This window comes from Tubulanus polymorphus, chromosome 11, assembly GCF_964204645.1.
Source record: "Tubulanus polymorphus chromosome 11, tnTubPoly1.2, whole genome shotgun sequence".
NCBI lineage: Eukaryota > Metazoa > Nemertea > Palaeonemertea > Tubulaniformes > Tubulanidae > Tubulanus > Tubulanus polymorphus.
Genome location: NC_134035.1, coordinates 11,262,904 through 11,284,356, shown reverse-complemented (window position 1 = coordinate 11,284,356; position 21,453 = coordinate 11,262,904). Strand labels below are relative to the sequence as shown.

Below are 21,453 nucleotides of genomic sequence, written 5' to 3'. Positions count from 1 at the left end.
TTCTACATGTCTGCTAATTACGATGGCTTGTCTTATACTCCCGGTGGGAATCTATTTCAGTGTAGCAAAGGCCACTCAGAGTTAATGGCAGCGTGCCCATCAATTCTCTGTTAGTTAGGGCAATCCTTCCTCTCCAGTTTACAAAACACGCAGGTTTAACGCTTCCTTATTACCTTCTGTTTCTATGTTATCTTCACTGATTCTACGATATTCTTGTCAGACAGTTTTATTCTCATTTTTCCCGATCGATTGAGAATGTAAAATATGCATTGACCTTTACCGGATCAGGGCCAGGGGATTGCATTTTAAGCTCATCGAATGAGGCAATATCAGGAATGGAAAGTTTGTGCCTTTTTCAAAAAAAACTTGATATAGCGCAGTGACTGAATGTACTGGTAACATGCTAAGCTAATATATATCCCTGTGGTTGGCTAGTATTTCACTGAAATTTTGATCAGATATTACAGAGTATTCAAAAACAAATGACTTCATCATGTTCAGTCGCTGAAGTTGCTATTTTCCCAGAACAGACTTTAAGCAACCGATGCAAGGATATTGATTTCATTTTTTTGTCATGAAATTGAAGCACAGACAACAAATCTCCTAAAATTTGCCAAAAGATGAAAACGACTAGTTTCTTTGTTTCTTTGCTTGCGTATTATCTTATCGAATTTGTCGCTTGTATTTTTCAGGTTCGAGTCCAACAACACCGATCATGTGATACATGTGAATATGGGGGATAAAATAGATCTAATCTGTCCTTCTTATTATCCGGGCTACAACGCCAATAACATGGAATACTATGTGATATACCAGGTATATATGAGAATCCTGTATGAAATAAAATCTAAACTCTATTCAAATCCATATTACCGGTATATAATGTATGCTATGCTGGGGCTGGTCCCATAGTCGAGACTTGAGTCCAAAAGTGATCTTAAATCTAAAGGCTTGTCATTAATTTCTAGATTGGTTATAGAACCAAGGCGGTCTTAAAATGGTCATAAGTATAAGCCATGACAAGATGGTGTTAGACTGGTCTTAATTCTAAGCCATGACAAGATGCTCTAAAACTGGTCTTCAGTCTATGCCATGCCAGAAATTGGTCTTAGACTTGTCTATAGTCTAAGCGATAACTATGGAACCGGCCCCTGGGTTTTTTGTTGGGTTTGCGCTGTCGATTTTCGAAAGTAAAATAAGTGAAAGTTTAATTCAGTGAAATTATACTAGTGCAAACTGTGATTTTAAGTATCATTCTTTATTCAAACAGGGAAAGACGGTCCACATAAACTTTAAAATCTACTGTTAACAATAACAAAGATTCAAAGCAAAATTCATTCCTCAAAAATAAAATAAAAAAGAAGATATGATATTTCGGACCTTCTTTAAGGACCATCGTCATTCTAATCTTTTGAAATTTTGTATATAGTGGGTTTTAAACTAATCATCTTTTCGCTACGTCCATATCTGAAACCATTTCATGAAAAGTTATTACCTGTGATAACGGGAGCGATATTTTAATTCTGAAAATCGAATGTGTAAACCCAGATTATAGGTATGATTGGGTTGGCCTTGTCAGGATACTCCAAATTACTCAGTTGTTCATCGGTTTCTCATGTGCAGCATTACATTTCAGTCTCTTTGTCCCATCTGAGGTTCAGTATTTCTGGATTCAACTTTGGGAAAACTCAAGGGGCATTTCTAAACTGGCGGAAAGTAGCCACCCAGTATTAGCTGCTCAGATAAGATCCTTATGAATGTTCCCCTGGTTTTTCACACAAATGCTGCCACTATCCAGTCATTTGGAGACTATAGCCGCGATCACACGGAGAAGATTTGGCCTGGACCAAATTGGCACCGATCAGACTCTGGCCAAATTTGGCCCGTGTCTGAGAAGAGTTCACACGCAAACCATTCACTCGATACTCAACAATGCTCAAACAAAGCGAGGTGTATCATTTCCGATGCCAGTTGCAATTCAAACGTAATCATTTGCCTGGTGCTAAAATTGGGCCAAATTTGGCCCGGGCCAAAAATGCTCATGTGATCGCGGCTTAGGTGTATATGTCATCAACACTATTTCATGGGATGCTAATGACTGATCTAAGATACAGTTATCCTTCGCTGGCGAAACGCATCGAAATCCAAGGAGCTGATATTGATTGCTTTACCATTCATTGAGTCTTTCATGGCACGTAGGCCGACCTAAACATATCTTAAACAGTTATATAGAGAAGAGTGGGGCAGATTCTTCTCGAAGTTTATTTGTCAAATGTCAAGTGGTTCCAACTTAATCGAACCTCACTCGATACTGATTACAATGTAATATATTGTCTTTTTCCTCAATTATATCTGGCTACTTATTATCGGGCGTGTTTTTCCCCACAATTTTAAAAATTCCCGAACAAGATCTCGGATATAGAATAAAACGTATCGTTTGCTAAGAGGACAACCGCATAACCGGTCATTATCAATGTATGACACACCCATCACGTTCTGCCAGAATCAATTCTACTTCCTTTTTGTACCAGGAGGCAAATTCTGATCAATTCCATTCCCTCTGCTAACGAAACTATAAACCTACTATTAGAAATGCCTATAATTGATTGATTGCGCTCCATCAAGTAGGCGTCAAAACTGAATACAGTTTTAGTTTCGTGCACCAACCGCTGAAAAATCTTTTTCTAAACCTCGCGAACAAATGACTTAAGTCAGCGGCCAAATTCAGAATATCATATTGCAATTTTAAGGATGTTGGCAAAATTCGAAAAATCTCTGAGATCAAGATAGCATTTTCAAATGTAGCACAAATGTATATCAATGTTAGCGTCGTTAAGATACTAAACTGTCAAAGTCATAGATTGATACAGAAATATCTGGCAAACATACGCCATAAACATGACTATGAAAACATATGCCTATCCTTAAGATAGTGAATAATCATTTCATTCATTGAAATATGATTGTGGTAGATTTCATGCCCTATATCATGAACTGGGATTGTCCCGGGCGTGTCCGCTGTGGTTTTTATGACCCCGATATGCTTATAGGGATTAGCTCCTCTTCAGATCTTATGTAAGTTTTGTCCCGTTTAAAAGTGACACTTATATTATTACGGGCCACGAAACCCGTCCTTGTTGTATATGTATATATCGCCAGCCAGCCAGCGTAAACACTTCATGCAAACTTGAACTATCCCTGCATTTCCTTAAAGTCTTATCATTGCTTATTCAGTTTCCATAAAGCACTTGATTCTCATGTAAAGTTATTCGATATCGTTTTTGTTTCGATACTTATTGACTACTAGTAAAAAAAAACGACTTGGAAATAATGTATGGATGGTTTTTTGTCGGCCTACTTTTAAATATCTGTCTAGATCTAGATTATCTGTGTTTTGCTATACGAAGCCTGTCGCTACGAAACTATGATTTGATAAAATTTTCAGTAGGGAGATTTGTGGAGCTGGGAATCCGATATGTATTTACATTCACTAAAAAAATGGTTTGATTTTCTGAATCCTTATGTCTAACATAATATAACATTTGACTGCAGATTATTTCTGGCAAGTGAGGGTCCGCAATTATCACTGTCAGTTATTCAGTCTTGTGCGCTTCAATTTTTTCTACGTTGAAATCAAAACCAACTTTCCTTCATGAAAACTATACCAAACAATGACGAGTAGAAAAATAAATTGTTCGTTAATTTAGTGGTTTGTATTCGGGAGATTTGAAGTCTGAAGTCTATTTAGAATGAATCAATTTCGACTGAATGAAACCCGATGTAAGTGACGGCATCTGGTGGATTGTTAACGTAGCGGCAGGCTTATAGCGCCATCTATACAACAGATATTCATTGGAAAAAATCCGTACAGACCCCTCCTAACTCGAATACTTTCAAGCCGAATAAGCATTTTAATTCGCACACAAATCTTAAAGAAATATTGCAATAGAATATCGCGTAAATTCCATGGTCCGACTCTAATTACAAGTAGAACCCGCTTAATGCGGATCATTTGGAAACAAAGAAGTTTATGAAAAATCCAGATCAAAAATCGTATTTGAAATTCATAAATTATGCACAGATGGATCTTAAATGATATCAGGTTTAGATTAAAATCTGGACCGAATTGAATAGATTCTACCGTATCAGATACAATTATGTAACATTTTGACGAAGATGAATTTCTATTCCGAGTCACAACCGGAAATCACCGGCCCCGATTGTCATTCGAGTTAGACGCGGAGTCCGTCGTAAAATCTTTTTTCTTTTTCCTCGAAAAATTTCGTGCGTGCATGTTTGTTTGATATGTTTTTGCTCTGTCTGATACACGTGTCTCTAGGTGACGAAACAAGGCTACGACGATTGTAACGTATTTTCCAACCGGGTCAATCGCGTTCTCACGTGCGATAACAAAAAACGCCAACGCCGAATCACGATGCTCGTTACCCCTTTCGCATCGATCCCTAACACCGCCGAATTTAAGGCCGGCCAGGCCTATTACTACATAAGTAAGTTGTGTACGCGCGCGCGTTTAGGAGCCTCAATCCTGACGCTGCTGCTGCTTCCTCCTGTTCCTAGCTCCTGTTGCTGATGCATTGAATGGGTAGTGTGTGAGGCGCGTGACAATCTGCATTAGTTTACGTGCATGGTCCGGTCCGGTGAAGAATATAGAAAAAACTCTTTGGTGCGAACGTTTGAAATTCTAACCCTTTCAGTTCGTCTACATGGCAGTGCGGTGTATAAACTATAGTGCTTGTACATCGCACCGCGGTGTATTGATGTAATTAGTTATGAATTAGTTTTTTCTCTTTGGAGAGATGGCAGCACCTGTCAAACATAGTGCCGTATTACTAACAACAATACACCGCACCACAGTGTAGGCACATCAGAGCAGTATGCTCGTTATTCAACTCACTGGGGTGAACTTTTCAAATTATCTCCGGCACTTTCGAGTATTGAGTAGTCAGCACTGAAAGGGTTAAATCATTTTCTTCTCTATTCGCTTTGAAATCATTATCGCAGCACTATTACTATGTAGTAATAATATATCAAACACCGTTCTGCTTTTTATGAATACCGCACGACGCGGAGTTTTCTATTTCTGAATTCGGCATGGCCTCGCGCACGAACACGTATGTATACTGTCGCGCGTAGCCGCGAGGAGAGAATTCGGATCGAGTTTTCGCCGAAACGAATGAAAGCGCGAATCCGAAGTTGGCGCCCCCTGGGAGCGCGCGTCGTCGTGAAACCGTTAGATCTATCGGTCTCATAACTACGCGCGCTCCTCAACCGTGAGGCGCGTCCGATGCTCCAACCGTCAGTAGCAGACGGACTCGCCTCACGTACCCTCCTCATCGGCGTCTCACAACTTTTTTTTTTTTTTTCTTTTTTTTTTTTTTTAAATTTTCCTCTACGAACGTGTAATATCTTTATTTCTGCTTCATCCATATTTTTCCGTTTTTCCATGCGATTTCAGGTGCCAAAACAAAATTACGACGATTGTAATATTTTTACTCCGATCAAAATGATGCGCATAATCAACTGCAGTCGTCCACAGTTCAGACGACGGTATACGATAATCTTCAGTCGGTATACCGCTATTCCAAATACGCCCGAGTTCAGGCCTGGACAATCGTATTATTATATCAGTAAGTTCCTGCCTGTATATTGGTTGAAGGAGATACTGTTCTGGGGGCCGTGCGACGCCGTGCGGTCGAGATTTTATCTGCTTTGTTAAGACATGTTTACTGATGATGATAAAGAAGGAAGAGCCCAGGTCGCAGTTGTGACTTAAGCCCAGATCACTGGGAGACAATTTGGCCAGGGTTAATCGGGCCTGGACCAGGAACGAACCGGATCGTGACTTAAAACACAATGACAAAAATTGCCTTGTATCTGCAATCAGTGAATGTTTGGATCATTATGTACAGCCTGTCCCACATTAAGTATACTGAACTTGTTTTCATGAATGATTATCTCTTATTAGACTAATTCATTCCGGATTGAAGGTAAGACCTTTATCTTGGGAATGAGCTATTGTTTGTTAGATTTCCCTCGTGGATTGCTGAATATCATGGCTTCTAAAGTAAGGCCTCTGATTTCCACTCGTCTCACTTTTCAATTTTGCCATTCCAACCTATTGGAAGCCAACAAGTCACGAATAGCGGCTTAAATTCAGCTAACAGTCTGGTTTAGTATTCCCAATACGAAATCAAGCAGCTGTGACCAGTCTTTCATGCCTTGTTGACCTCCAATGGGTATGAATGGCTGAATTGAAATGTGTGGCAAGTGGAAATCAGTTGATTTTCTTAACGGCCATGACACTCAACTATCCATGCAGAGAATCCTACAAACAATAACTCATTTGAAAGATAAATGTTTCATCTTCACCAATGTGTTCAATACCTGTGAAACTGGGTCCTGGGCATTGATTTAACCTCTATCCAAACCCTAATATAGAAAATTTTTGAAGTAATTGACTCATCTTGATGAAGATGAAAACTTCAATTGTAGCATCAGTGATGGTCACTCAGTCCTGGAAGTGGTTGTTTCCAATCCTAGTATCAACCAGTGGTAATATCAATCACTAATGTTGTTGGTGAACAGAGTGTATTGGGCTGAGTTTATCCTTTTTCATCAGCAGTAAACATGTCCGACAAATTTTCTTCCATCGAAAAATCTTCAAATCGTTCAAATTTTATGCATTTTCTGGTAAATGGAGAGAAAAAATCGTTCACCAATTTGTTTAAGATCAAAATTCATCCCTTCTCTCTGCACGACCTTGAATTCCGCTATAACACCTCTTTAGGGGGTTAGCGGGGGTTGACAAATTTTCCCACTCCTCCTCGTCACAAAATTATTTGCCTCGCAGTGCGTTCGCGAACGGAATTACGTTTCAAAAAGCCGCGAGTTGATATCTCAAACGGAAAATCTATTTCACCACGAAGAAATTCGAAACAGATGATTGTCTGACGAATGTGGAGAACAGCTATTTCGGTACAGAAACCCATCAGCTACGTTAAACAATGCCTCGAAAAATCTCATCTTAAAAGGCAATATCGATATGTAAAATACTGCTGTTCGACAGTCACAGGCAATTCTGAAAACGTTTTTACGATGCCTCGAGTGTAAAAACTAAACAATACTATGTTTAGTATATGCTATAGAATGAAATGAAAATGCATTTGCGGTAATTTACGCCCGAAGCCCCCAGAACAGTGCGACGACGATGGTACGGTGTTCTTTTTTCATAGTTTATCATTTTCGTCCACATTATGCATCTTGTTACGTTTTAATATTCGCTGTTTTTGCGCCATCTGTACGCGTGATCATGAACTAAAACAAAAACCATCGAAAATCATTTGGAAAAATAAACGCGAAGATCGATTCATCATTTCGGCGCTTCGTATAGTAACATCACTGACACTCGTACCCCTCACCACCGTGAAAATATATTCACGAATTCCTGAGGAATGTGCTATGTGCATGCCCCTTGAGCCCTTTGTACGTGAAAGCCCAACGCACACGACATTGGGAAACCGGAGAAAAGGAGACAGAAATATGTTTCTGACCAATTCCCTGTTTGCATTTACGAGAAGGGATCATTCATTTATTACGTACGCATAAAATTTGAAATTTTCATCCCCCCTCCCCCTCTGTACGCAAAATCGGCCATTTTTTCATATACATTAAGCATTACAGTACGCAATTGCATTGACTCCTCCCCCCTCCCTTGATGCGTACGTAATAAATGAATGACCCCGAAACAATAAACATGGTTCGGGAAACGATGTTTCCAATATCAGACATGTTTATTTCTGTGTTTCCTTGTTTCCCTATGTTTTCTGCGTTGGGCTTTACTATATACATATACTTCACGATCAAGAACCACAACAGCGTTTTTCAAAGCGGTGTTCATCAGTGTGAATACACCAGTGGATCCAGGGTACCGAGCGTTCCAGATGGCAATATTCCATTTTTAGAGCTACTCCTGAGTTTATCACGGAATATCGAAACAAATTCTGATAATGGTTAAACAATTCTGGGCATGTTTTAGTTCTGAGTGTCCCCGAGCTCTGTACTTCCTAATCCTGGGTCACTTGAAAATTCCTTTCCTTGCCCTAAATTTGCTGCAATGCCATCAAAAAGGCCCCTGGATCTGCGCCGCTGTAATACCTGAGTATTCCCCAAAAATAATAGTCAGCGATAATCGTATTCATATTGGTTAATGACAATAATTTTGTTATTCAGAACACAAAAAAATTCAAAAGTATAGCACTGTTATGTATACTGGTATTTGAATATACGGGAATAGACAAATAACGCATTGAAAAACGCTGGCCGCGTGTTATTAAATTTCAAATGTACTGTAACATCATATTGATTCACCCCCAGTTCAATGAAATAATCAATGAAAAAAAGGTTTCAATTTTGTCAACTAATGATTAAAAATGAAAATATTAGAAAACTGGTACGGACTAGGTTTTCATTCTATTACTTGTTTGGACTGGTATCTTGGAAAATATACCAAACATTTTTGACAGTTGTAGTTCCACTTAACGTGCCATTTTCTCAACTCGGCAACCATGCTCAATCTTGGTTGGTTATTTTTGGACTGTGGTTCAGACTGACATTTCGCTAATAGTCGACAAACTATAAAAATTGAAGTTCGATCTGAATGACAATTGATATGCGTCGATCTTCCCACCTTCAAAAGTTTACCAAAAAACGATTTAGTTGACAAAAACGTATATCTTTCTTGATTAATTTCACTCCACAGAAAAAAAGTGCACAGCATTTTTCCACATGAGACACTTAATAGCGAATATGTTCAGTGTTTGATGTACCAATATTTACCGAACGAAATTCAGTACATACCTCATGGTCTCCCTCCATTCATTAATTGCCTTGCTGTTAATACCTACTGCATTGCTACAGTGAAAATATAAAACACAATATGTATACGTGTTTTACATGTAACATCATTTATTCAATCGCATGCCATTTTTCTAACATTGCGAGTTTTTGCTTGAATATAAATTCGTTTTATATCCGGACAATAGTGTTTTTTAATACAGCTTTATGCGGTATTTTTCCTACGAAATATTCATAAAGCTTCGTGAAGAGTGAAAGGTGAACAGGACAGTATACTGGTCTAAATGAAGTTGGTTCGGATCTGGTCAAATATAAGCCACAACCGGATTTGACGTGTTTTGCAAACTTTGAAAATTTGGATGGTTAAAATCAAAATGGTTTGATCAACATAACTGAAAACTCTATCATTTTGTTTTCTTTCATGGCCAGTATTAGACGAGACATGTCCACCTTTAACTCTTCAATTCCGAACGTTTTCAGTTCTTATTAGATTCAGATTGAAATATCAATGTTGAAACCAGCGTTATGCCCAACTATGTCTATAAGCCCTATCAAACTTAGATAGTGATATAAATACCCTGCAAAGTTTCTCCTCAATTCCAAGTTCATTTTTGACTGTGATTGGAAACGAACTAATTCTAAATCTAACAATTGAAAAGAATTCACAAACAAGAACTGATGGATTTCCCTTCTGATATACACTAGTGGTCCAGTCCATTTTCTGGTCGAATTTCAATAATAAGCACCTAGGACGAATTGCTGTTTGAATATTTGATATTTCTGACCTCCAAAAATGAGAAAAAAATGTGTGATTTTATACACAACCCTCTAATAAATGAATGAATGAATGAATTTCAACATTTTGCCCGTGAAGTGATGTGTAGGGATTTGTATAAAGCTTTATAGTTGATGGTTGTAAGCATTCCTGAAGGATAGGCTCAACTCATATGCACGCGTGTAAGAACCCAAATGTTTATTCAGCTTTTCTACAATGTCACATAATAGTTCTGGGTTGCAGATGCTTTACGAGAAATAGACTGTAGCTGGGTTTAATTTCCTATCAATCCAGCTTGAAATATGTTTGCTAAAAATCCAGCGTACATATCAGCTTACGGGCAAAATGGCAGAAATGTCTTAATTTTTTCATTTTCATCTAATCGTTTTATGATGACATAATTTAATTTCAGCGATCGTCGATACAGTGTCACTGTGAAATCCAGATCGACGTATTTCAAATAAACTGATCCAAATTGAAATAAGACATTTTGACAGATTTTTGATGCATGAATTCATGCACAAATTCTCTTCTCTCATTGAAGAGATACTGATTGAAACAAAACATTACCCATCGTTTTTGTTTGGCATATTTGTTCAAGCATTATTCAAATTAGAATATCTAAACACGATTGGATAGAATGCGTGTTCTGGATTAAGCAGTTTGTCTACATTATGAAAATGTTAATTTTAAAAATCGCATGTTTTTAAATGATTCCGATTGTACTGAAACTGTATAAGGTGAATCCAGTTCGCTCGAAATACGACAAACTTCTCGATCAAATTGAGAAAACAACAATTGAAACTTTCTCAGTCCAGTTTTCACGAAGCTTATCGAGTCTAATTCAAATTGAAGATGTGGAGGTTGTTTTGTGAAATCTAACTGTGTAGAAGTCGTTGAAAATGAGAAGTTTGTCAATGTAAACTAATTGTAAACTGGATCTGCCAGACATCTAAATTACATATCTATCTACTTTTTCTGTCATCTTTCTCAAATCTATCTATTCGCTCTATTTATATGGATGAACAGAAATTACGTCGTTTAAAACTCTAAATACTGAAATTCAAAATTGATTTGAAGAAAAAATATCAGAATTTGTCTTAAACAATAATTATCAATATCTATCATTAATAATGAAATCAGTGAAAGCTTTTATCTCAGTCTTGTCGCAAATCTAACATTATTTATGGTTTTTTCGAACGTTTTGCTTGTAGCTACATCGAGAGGTGATCTTGATGGTCTCGAAAATACTTACCATGGCGCGTGCAAGTATTTAAACATGAAAATGATATTCAAAGTGTGCTGCGATGAGAATTCACGTAAGTACTTGGAAAACAAACCCGATATCATTGGCTGGTTCATTTTACTTCATGATGGTGCGCTTTATCCAGTTTTCAGGCATAAGTTTAAATTCAGATTTTTGATATACTCGTTCTTAAGTGCAACAATTTGGGTCACTTTAAGCTTAGAATTTTCATCAAACTTGCTCCAGTCACACATGGTTAAGATTTGACAGGTTTCAATGTTTGGAAATCTTTACCTCTTGAGTCAAGCTTAACTCGGATCTAAATTACTCGGTCCTGACCTAAGCCTGAGATGAGAACAGTTTTATAGGTACCAAAATAAAACTTTAACATGAAAATGCGAATAATATTCATTAATGACCAACAACTGATTACTCAATAACTGGGCTAATGATTGGACGGGTTCTAGGACCCCTCATCGGACAAAATATTCATATTTTAGATAATAATCTATAAGTTGGTATTTGGAGACATTTCTGGGTCTTTACTTCATATCAATACATAAAAGCCCCTTGTAAACGTGAACACCTAACATAAAGGCCTTTGGATATTATAAAGTTTTATTGTCCATTTAAGTCAATTTTGTGCAACGTCTCATTAAAAAGGGATTTTTCATTTAAGTTTTCATTTGACAATATTCCCAGATGCCACGGGTAACAAACATGAAAAAAGAAAAGATTCACTGAAAAAGTTTGGGAAATTTCATCGAGAAAGTTAGATCAGTAATCGGTCTCGTTCCGCGAGACTCGAACGTCACGTCTTTTAATAGTTCTTACGCATTTGTTCAGCGGCGTTGTCATAGATTGTGAGAGCGTTCGCACAACAGACTGAATATCATCTGTCAAATCAGCGACATAGCAACAGACAGTATCGATCAATAATATTACGACGCAACTGAAAAATAACTCTCCCCGGCCAATTAGCGATGTCTGCCGTCGTCGTCATATAGGATAGAATTGGAAAATGATAAGAATAAGTACAGAGACTTCGGTCAGGTCATTTTCGCTACTGTCGTTAATTCAGTTGGTCTGATATATTTTTTGCGCGTTAGTCTTCATAGTTTTGGGAGTACTGCATAGTTAGTGATGACTCAATATTTGTATTGTACTTCTTAGTAAAGAAATAAACTAATGATAATCATGATAATAATAATAATAGATATAGATACAACAATAGAATACTCTGGGCCCTGTACAAGAAGGTGTCTTGTGCGGACTTGGTAAAAACTAGAAAATTTATTCAGATCGCTCGGATTTATTTCTGGGGGACCGATGCCAGTTATCTGTGAACGAAACTTCCAGGCGCCTAATTCTGAAATTCGGATTCATTTATGATTTTCTAGAAGGAGGATATGACGGCGGAGGTCAAGTGAAGCCGGTCACTCGACCGCGTCCGGTGTCATCGACTTCTACGCAATCAACCACCACTACTACACGTAGGCAGCAAATAACAACCAAAAAGTATATACCTCCTAAAACGAAGGAAAAAGGTAAGAATGCTGGCTGTCCGTATATTCACATCATAGTCACTGAGAAAATGAAAGGACGTCGAATATATCATGAAAACTAACATTGCATTTGTTTTGTGAACCAGGTGCAATGTTAGGATATATTTGAAGGAGGTTCACCTTGAAACTAATTGAATAGCAAACTTCTATAAGCCTTACTTGTGAAAACGATACTTAGTTACGTGTTTTGAATGCTAATTTTTTGCCATGGATGAAATTTGCTTTTCTATTGTTCGCTGAAGGTGCCATTAGGGCATGTAGATTAGGAGGTCAATTGGTACAAAATGCATACCATGTTAGCTATTTCAGTGCCCCCAAGTGTCTTCTTACGTACCTTAAAATGCTGGGGATAATTTGAAAATTTTGGGAATCCGCCCCAGTGCATTTTGTAAACCAATATTTCACAATGTTTGATGGGTGCTGCCATCTTTCAATAGAAATTAAAACTAATTGATAATCAAATCGATACAATGTGGTGCGGTGTATAAGCGAAGTCCTTCACCGATTTATATACCACACTGAAAGGGTTTAGGCCCCTTTATAATCAAGTTCTTCCGACCTGATTTTAATACATCGCGCATTTTTTATTTTCTATTTTCAGACATAATAAAAGACAAAAATACGAACGAGGTTTTAACGAACAATCCGAGCGACGCGAAACGCGTGTCGCAGGGAGCGGCGACGATTTCGTCTTCGATCGTAACGACTGTAATTTGCGCGTCGGTGACTTTAATAACGACGACGCAAATGATAATTCAACGCCATCTGGTGACAAACAGATAGGACGTTTTTATCTAGTAATCCGTGTGTTGATGATGTGAGCGGTGATTATTGTTTTCGATCATTATTTATGTATATATATATATATATATATATATATATATATATATATATATATATATATATATATATATATATATATATATATATATATATATATATATACGTGAACGTATATATACACGCGAGATACAGAGTTCGCGAGAAATGATCGCGTGCGGTGGTGAAATAAAGCCGGGCGCGGTAGTCGTGACGTCGCGCGAAAATATCATTAAATGGTGCTGTTTAAAATGATAATAATGTCGATTATTATTCAGAAGGCCACATTATAATCAGACGCATACCTTATAAGAATGTCGATGATGGCGATGCGCTTCGCAAAATGGTAAAGAAGATAAAATGACTCGCGCGATCTTTGAAGGCACGAAGTTGTGGTGAAACAATACCAAACATGCTCAAACGTTTGATCAGCGATATGCAATTATTATAAGATGCTAGCCATATGAACGTCAAACATGTATTCTGTACGGACGCAAGTTTTGAACTGTTTAGGCGTCAGAGATCGAGAAATCGCGTTCACTAAAAGGCAATTTGATGTGAATAATTGTACTCGAATGCAAAGCCCTCGAGGAGCTGAGCAAAAATTGCCGCGTTGCGAATCTGCTTTGGCGCCGATGACTACAAGTGCTGTTCGTCTATTTCGGGGTGGAATTTCCAATATTCGACGCGCAAGATCATAAAGAGCTGCGAACACCATATTCTCAAAGGACGGGCAGCTGGTGAAAACCTCTCTGCATCGGAAGTTTACGATAACTACATAAAATAAATCCTAGCGAAAATTTTCTAGCAATCGAGCTTTGTATGTTGTCAAATTGAGATGAATTTTGTTTGGGGGATCATCGAAAATTCTAGATCCAGTCCATCGGGTGTATAGTCAAATACGCTTAATTCAGATCGGTTTAATCTAATCTGGATATCATCAATGGTCTACTCTCACGTGTAAATGTATGTGAAATATGTTTAATTCAGATTTTTCGTAAACCAGATTATAATTTCATCAGGGGATCATTCATTTATTATGTACGTATTAGGGGAGGGGGAGGGGGTCAGTGCAATTGCGTACCGTAATGCTTAATGTATATGAAAAAATGGCCGAATTTCATGCGTACGTAATAAATGAATGATCCCCAGTTTCAAATAATCTGAATTACGTGGATTTTACTGACTATTGAGTAGGGTAGTATTTTAACTCGTGATGCCGACGACTGTGACACTAGATCCCTCGAGTTGCATCGTTTAGTTAGTGCAATGAACAGTTAGTCTGTGATGGTACGATACGTTTTTGATACCAAATTTTCAACAACGATGATGACGCCTAGTTTAACTAGACTCTAATGTTATCGATCAACGTGAAAACTGAAGACATTTCTGCGCTAAAAAGCGAATCGATGTTTAACAATGATGATAAAAGATAATCATTTCTCTTTGTGCTAAAAGTAAAATGTGGTGCTGTGTAACGATATGTTTCAATGTATATAGGTATTGTATGTAAATGTTTTCCATGACGGTAGTCCATCCAAATCTAGGAGATATTATTGTGGACTTATATGCGCGTGTGTGTACATTTTTGTAAGATAAAATGAAAATCTATTCTAAAAGATGTTCGTGAAATTCATCATTTGTTTTCTATGAAAAGCTGAAGCAGTTGTTAATGATACGTGATCCTCAAGTTCATGTAGGTTTTCTATGTTTTACGGACAGTCATTAGGAAAAGGTAGATCTGCCCTTGTTCATCTTGGCTGCTCGCCTTTCTCATTAATCTATTATGAAGGTAGTGATGAAGGGTTCCCAAATGGAAACTGACAAAAACATTTATTTGATAACGTTATATCCAGGGACTAGTTTAAATTTTGATCCGGGGCAGTTGCTTCAGGTTTGTAACAGTTAACTGGTAACCAAACAGTGAAATCTTCACTGCCACTATGTCATCTATCTACCAGTTCACATAAATAAACTTTTGACTAACTGTCCCCAGGGCCCAGTTCTGTATTCATTCATGGCTTAGACTTAAGAATAATTTAAGACCATCTTAGTTCTATAACCAATCTAACAACTTAAGACCAGTCTTAAAATTTGAGACCACTTTTGGACTTAAGTCACGACTGTGCAACTGGCCCCTGGTGAAGTGACTAAATTCAGTCCTTTTTGGTCTTTCGATTTCTAGCTATTCTCGAATTCTTAGGTTCTGATCTTCAGTTTCTTCAGAAATTTTGCATGTTGGGTGTTAGACTTTTCGGGCCGAGTTGGCATGGGTACATACCTTTTAACTTTTGGTTAACCAAATGTTTTAAACGTTTTTAGATAAATTGCAAGCATGTTCAGTAATTTGTGTATTATTTGCCCTCAACTACTTGTCTTTGGAATTCAAATTTTATAGACCATCCCCATCCATAAAATGGATTTGTATGGATTTTGTTGAACATTTTTTCCTACGTACAACAGGTACAAGTCGGCATAAAAATTTCGTTGTGTATATTGTGATATACCGGGTAGTATTTTGAAGGCCAAAAAGCCCTGATTTGTTCCCTGATTTATTTAAGTCATTCCTTTCTCTACCCATACGTCCAATTTTCAATTATTGCAACAACCAAGTGCATGGATAGGGTTATATTTTATTTTTGACAGCCTCGTACTAACTCGGATTTGCTGATTTGTCGGGGTCAAGGAAAGAATTTTAATTGAAAAATCAGGCCAATTTCGATGCTTATGGCTGGATGAAATTGAATGCGTTTGATATATTTTGCTGGCCCTGTTCAGCCGGCCATGGTTTGCCTGAAAGCTGTAAGCATTCCATGGCTATCATCAACCCAGCAAACTTTGCAGAACCAGAAAGTGTGCAGCAGTCTTTTGCGTTTAGGAGAATGTTTGAATTCCAAACTTCATTTCACACAAAACTTGTGTAGTCGTCAAAGTTTTCGTGAGTTAAGATTTATTCGGTTAACTGATACGACTACTGTCTATGATTTTTCTGAAAAAAAAAACTTGTGCAAACTTCGGCTTTGAAATTGTGACCACTGTGCATTTATGTGTAAGTAACAGAAATGTTGGTAATGTAAATAATCGAATGTAAAAATTCTAATAGCCCCTAAGTTAAGATTCATATATGTTTTAAAGCAAATGCTTGAACTGTGTGTATGTATATTTACTGATGATGGTTTGTAAATTAGGCCTGTGGAAATGGTTGTCGATATACTTCATAAAAGTCAATAATATAACTACTTCTAATCGTGTTCTAATTCAGTGATATTTGCCAAGTTTTTGAAATCGATTCTGTTGTCTCTGTATGTTGTCTGGAATTTCTAGCTTTCTAGCTTATGAATGAGCAGTTTGCTTCTTGACATATAGTTCCTCCTCGCTCTCTTTACAGTTCGGTTAGGTAGCGTTTTCAAAAAAGAAAATATTTTTTTCCGAATTTAATGAACAGAAAATTCATTACCTAAACATCGTTTTCAACGGTAACAGGTAGGCTGTTATTCTCACTCAATAGAACTGGAAGAGGGAGGAGCTGGTTTCAAGTAAGCACGTGCTCTTGAGACTCCACGGAATCTTTTCAAAACGGCAAAAAAGCTGCTAAGGCCGTTTTTTATCAGTCGGATTACGGATCCGCCGATGAACTATTCAATTTCTAGGGATAAAAAAAGTTTTTCATTTTTTCCTGGCGCCCCTTCATTTCTAAACACAGATATGGAAATGTGTCAGTAATATGGGTGTAGACAATATTTGGGTATAATTTTCCAAAATGACCTCTAAAATAAAGCAATTTTTTGGATAAAATCCCCGATTAGAATGGATTCAATATTTTCAGAAAATTTTTTTTTTAAATTCCCCCTCCCTCGTTTAATTATTTCAATCCGTAATCCGACTAATAATAAAAATCGGCCAAATGAATTATATATTTGTATATGAACAGTTGGACTAAAATTTTGAATATTTCACAGATTAGACGCTAATGATGTAAATGATGTAAGTACATCGATTAGTTGTGGACTATTAGTTGTGTATATATTTTGTGTTCGCGAAATGATGTTTAAACCAGGCATTAGAAATCTAGTGGGGATACATGTGTTTTTTTGCTTTCAGTTTCATTGGATTTCGAAAATTCTAATGAACGAAATCAATTATTAAAGAATTGATATTAATAAAATGAATGATAATGATTATTATTTTTTTACAAAATCGATTATTTTATCTTATTTGTTTCGTTTGTGGCAGCACTACTCAGTCTATCCCTGTTTACCTGAACCTCCAAGCCTGAACACAATGATTCGAAGGAGCCGCTAATATGGGGAATATAAAAATACAAGAACTGATCTCACGATCGCAACTAATTCTAAGTTGCGGGTCCACATTTCCAGGGCCGAATCTAAATACCGAATTCGAACCTGATTTCCAGTAGGTGGATTGAAGACTGACCCGGTACACATGGATGATTTCAATTCTCGACCATCTACGATCTTAAAAAATAAGAAATTGGGGATTTTCGTTTTGAATAACACGAAGTTCGCTACGAAGTTTTTCGTTCGCATTAAGTCCCAAAACGTTGATGGAAAAAGTGTTTCTGGTTTCGAATTTCGGAATCTATTTGATAGATGTGGAAAAACTGAGCATCAAAACGCCTAACGATTTCTATCAGTCGAAGCGATGAGTTTTTGTTTCATTATATTGCATTTACTTTTTTTCTAAATCTTTTCTTCCGCATATTCAATTCGCAAGTAGCGAGGAATCATTTCCCGTCGGGAGGAGCGTTTCCTACCACGAGGCACCCCATTTTTCAGAACAAACGATGATACAGTCGTTGTTGGTGAGTGCTGCATGAGACCGAGCCGTCGTTATATTCCTGTAAGCGTTATCAACGACCGTTTACGTTTTGCATGTCGCCTCCGCGGATGATGATGATGTTGATTCAACGGTAGGACGCTCTTTAAAAGCGGTTGTTCGGGGAGAGTTTAATCGTAATCTTCCAAAAAATGGAACCGAAAATATCGATCCAGCAAGGACAGGAACGAGATTAAAGTGACACATTGTTAAATACCAGAGGGGGGCGAAGAATCGCCTTTTAAATTCAAGTTCCGCATTTTTAATTCAAAATTTTGTTTTGTACATATTCCGGAAATTTCATAAATATTTCTCCAGGTCCAGAAAACGCCCCTTGTCTCAAGCATTCACGCGATTTCGAGAATTCAGAAATGCTCGTTTCGGCAGATACGGTGCAAAGTATGGCGTATAGTTCCACTCGTATCAATTCCGACCCACTTTGAAAATCTGATATCGACAGTTTATAGTTTAGTACATCTTCCCTCTGCAGGGACTCGAACCTGATGGCATCGCTACACTCAGCCGTGGCAATCTCGATGCCATCAGGTTCGAATCCCTGCCGGGGGAGGATGAGTTTAGTAGAACGCAATAGGTTTTGCATACGCTGAATAATGTAACAGTTGAGTTGTAAATCGTTACTGTACGTGTAACTGAAAACAGCTGAAAAGAAGATTAACATTTTATGAAACTCAGATACGCGTCGCATCAACGGATCTGAATTTATATAAACCCGGTTTTGCATTCGCTTAAAAATTAATATTAGTAAACGGATGTTATGGGGAACAGATGCGTTATTCCGAATCGCGTCGCTCGGGCGTTTATAGGAACGTTTCCTACTTCAAATCAATACATTTATTTCAACAATAGAATTAGAAGAGAGATAAACAATATTTTAAATAAAAAACAAGACCCCCATGTTCTATTCTAGCCATCTTTTTATTGCCACGTAACATATTTGTATTGTATATTATTTGTATAGAAGCCACCACCTAAACAGTTTCCCTTTTCTACTGAGGAGTAAAACTAGTATAATATATGTAATAGATTGTTGAATAGGATGAAATAGAATAAATTGAACAAAAATAAACATGATAATCATACCAACTACCGTATCGTGACTTCAGCAGCGAGTTTCACTGGGATTACATGAGATCTGCTTTTATTTGATATAAAGTTCTATGATGGTTTTACTCGGCTCCGAATCTTGGGAATTCACTTATAGTCATATCATGGTCATCTGACGTTTCTGGCCAGTATGAACTTTTCCAGTGTCATAGGCAACATCGGAAACCCGTAACTGTAGACGACATATTTACGGATGATATCCTGAACTTGTGCGCGCGATGTTTCCAGTAAAGTATCTAAATCTCGACCCGCTATAAACGTCGGTACTTCGTCGCTCATTTTACGAATCGCCGCGTCCTGTTCGTTGATACACAATCGGGCCGGTTTCAGGGCTAGGTGCATCAGAATTGCGGCTTCATCGGTGGAGCGCGAAACCAAAGTTATCTTAGCCGCTCTCGCGCGAAGGATTTCATCTATGTCAATATGGACGTAGGGAGTGGATGAAAAACCAGCGAGAGCTTGAATTTCTTGACACATCTTGAAACACTGTTCATTCTTCGTTGAACTCAGGAACACTCGTCCACACTCATTCGCTAACTTACAGAGCGACACTTCCAAACATTCTGCTGGATCGTCCAAGAAATAGAGCACGTGCGAAAAAATGATCAAATCGTAGAAGTCGTTTGGTAAGAAAGTAGGCGCCTCCTCGTAAGTGAATTTACGTGTGTGCACATTGGACTCGAAGCCGTACTTACTGGCGAGTGTATTCATTCGAGTTTCCAGCTCCCGCGCCAAAACTTCGTTTGGCTCAACGCAGTCCATGCGTTCGAAACTCACTTCATTACCGACTTCAGACAACGTGTCTTCTAACAAATATCCGTGAGCCGGACCGACTACTAACAATCTCAAACCTCTACGCCTGCCGTCCGGTGTCGTCAGTTTGCCGCTAACAGCCTGACGGACAGCACGAACTGCTTCACCTAATCTCTTCGGTCCGAAATTATTTTCTTCGCTGTGATTTAGACGAAATGTTCGGAAACTGTCGCTGTATTTTGATTCGTCCATCTTCGAGCTTCAAGTATCGTCTGCTAAAAGGAAATAGTTAGATATTAACGTGCGCGATCTGAGACAGGTTTTCATTTGATCTATTCCCGTTTAGTAATAGCAATTACGGATTACAAACTATCTACCGGCCGCTTCTTTATCAGGTGAAGAGATAAAGCAGCAGATGAGAATTCCCGAATCGGTCGTTATTGACCAGTCGAAACCTACCTACGTATCTGCGATGCTACACGAGAATGCAGTTTCGCAGAGCTCGCCGATTATTTTTAAAGCAACATATGGTCGGTTATTAGTGACGGATTTAAACCTTGCAATATAAATGATAATATGTAAAAAAATGATAATTCCAAGTTTTGAGTATGTGCCAGCAGGCGATAAAGACTATAATGTAAATCGATCTTTTTCAGATAGAAAAGATAGATTTAGAGGCAGTTGTATGTTGTATATCTTATATCTCATACGTATGTCGTCTGAGGTCTTCCATAATTTAGGGGTGCTCAAATCTTCAAATACAAATCGTATTATTTTAGTACAAATACATTGCAATGTATACCACAAGGCTCAATATTGGGCCCTCTACGGTTTTATATTTTTATTCACGACTGTGTTGATGTAATTCCCTTAATCAAATCACTTTTGCTTGCAGATGACTATGCCCAAGAATGTTGCAAAAAACAAAATTTGGTCAACCTTGAATTAAATAGATTATGCCTCGGGAGTGCAATCCCTTTCGGATTCATTTTTCTATTCTAATACACAAACCGCTTGTATCGTCCGTCGATTTCAAGCCAGTAACAGAATTCGGAAGAGGGGAGAAATCAAACTGCAATGGGGAGAAAATAGCCCTCCGACGTTCGGTGAGTGATTTTATCATTTTGGGACCAAGAAAATTTCTACGAAATAAGCGAATTTCCGACTTATAAAATCTGACTTAAGAAAAAACGTACACAATCGCCACACAGTAAATTGTACATCGAAAGCTAGCGAATGTTTAGTAAGGTGTCTAAGTCCACAGCCATGTTCAAAGCTATTATGATAGCTGGGCCTTCTTTCTGGAATAATCTAAACGCTAACATATCCACAACTACTTCTCTCGAGATTGCGTTCAGTATCCAAGCTCCGACTTTTGTTGGTAACGTCGGTGTTGTATCAAAATTATATATTACACGAATGGCGAACATTGTTTAACGTACTCTCGCTTAGTTTATTTC

At 37.8% G+C, this 21,453-nt stretch overlaps 2 protein-coding genes across 3 annotated transcripts in view; one reads left to right on the top strand and one right to left on the bottom strand.

Moving 5' to 3' along the window:
- LOC141913194 (ephrin-B2-like) overlaps nucleotides 1-13,295 on the top strand; it is a 57,691-nt gene extending 44,396 nt beyond the window's left edge. The window contains exons 2-6 of the mRNA XM_074804665.1: nucleotides 693-816; nucleotides 5,477-5,648; nucleotides 10,864-10,968; nucleotides 12,296-12,442; nucleotides 13,062-13,295. Coding sequence (XP_074660766.1) covers nucleotides 693-816; nucleotides 5,477-5,648; nucleotides 10,864-10,968; nucleotides 12,296-12,442; nucleotides 13,062-13,243 — 730 coding nt within the window. The 3' untranslated portion in view covers nucleotides 13,244-13,295. The remainder of the gene's footprint in view (nucleotides 1-692; nucleotides 817-5,476; nucleotides 5,649-10,863; nucleotides 10,969-12,295; nucleotides 12,443-13,061) is intronic.
- A 5,808-nt stretch (nucleotides 13,296-19,103) lies between these two features.
- LOC141913150 (uncharacterized) lies at nucleotides 19,104-20,509 on the bottom strand. Of its 2 annotated transcripts, none has more exons than XM_074804609.1 (2): nucleotides 20,453-20,509; nucleotides 19,104-20,268 (listed from the first exon to the last, which is right to left on the bottom strand). In XM_074804609.1, exon 2 carries the CDS (start codon nucleotides 20,243-20,245, stop codon nucleotides 19,349-19,351), a length of 897 nt encoding a protein of 298 aa, XP_074660710.1. In that variant the 5' UTR covers nucleotides 20,246-20,268; nucleotides 20,453-20,509; the 3' UTR covers nucleotides 19,104-19,348. The 2 variants fall into 2 exon arrangements, with proteins under 2 accessions (XP_074660710.1, XP_074660711.1); XM_074804610.1 differs by having other exon boundaries at nucleotides 19,104-20,265; nucleotides 20,453-20,467.
- Nucleotides 20,510-21,453: the final 944 nt, after the last annotated feature.

Excerpts from the sequence above, each read along its gene's own strand:
- LOC141913150 (XM_074804609.1), bottom strand. The coding sequence starts at position 20,245 with ATGGACGAATCAAAATACAGCGACAGTTTCCGAACATTTCGTCTAAAT.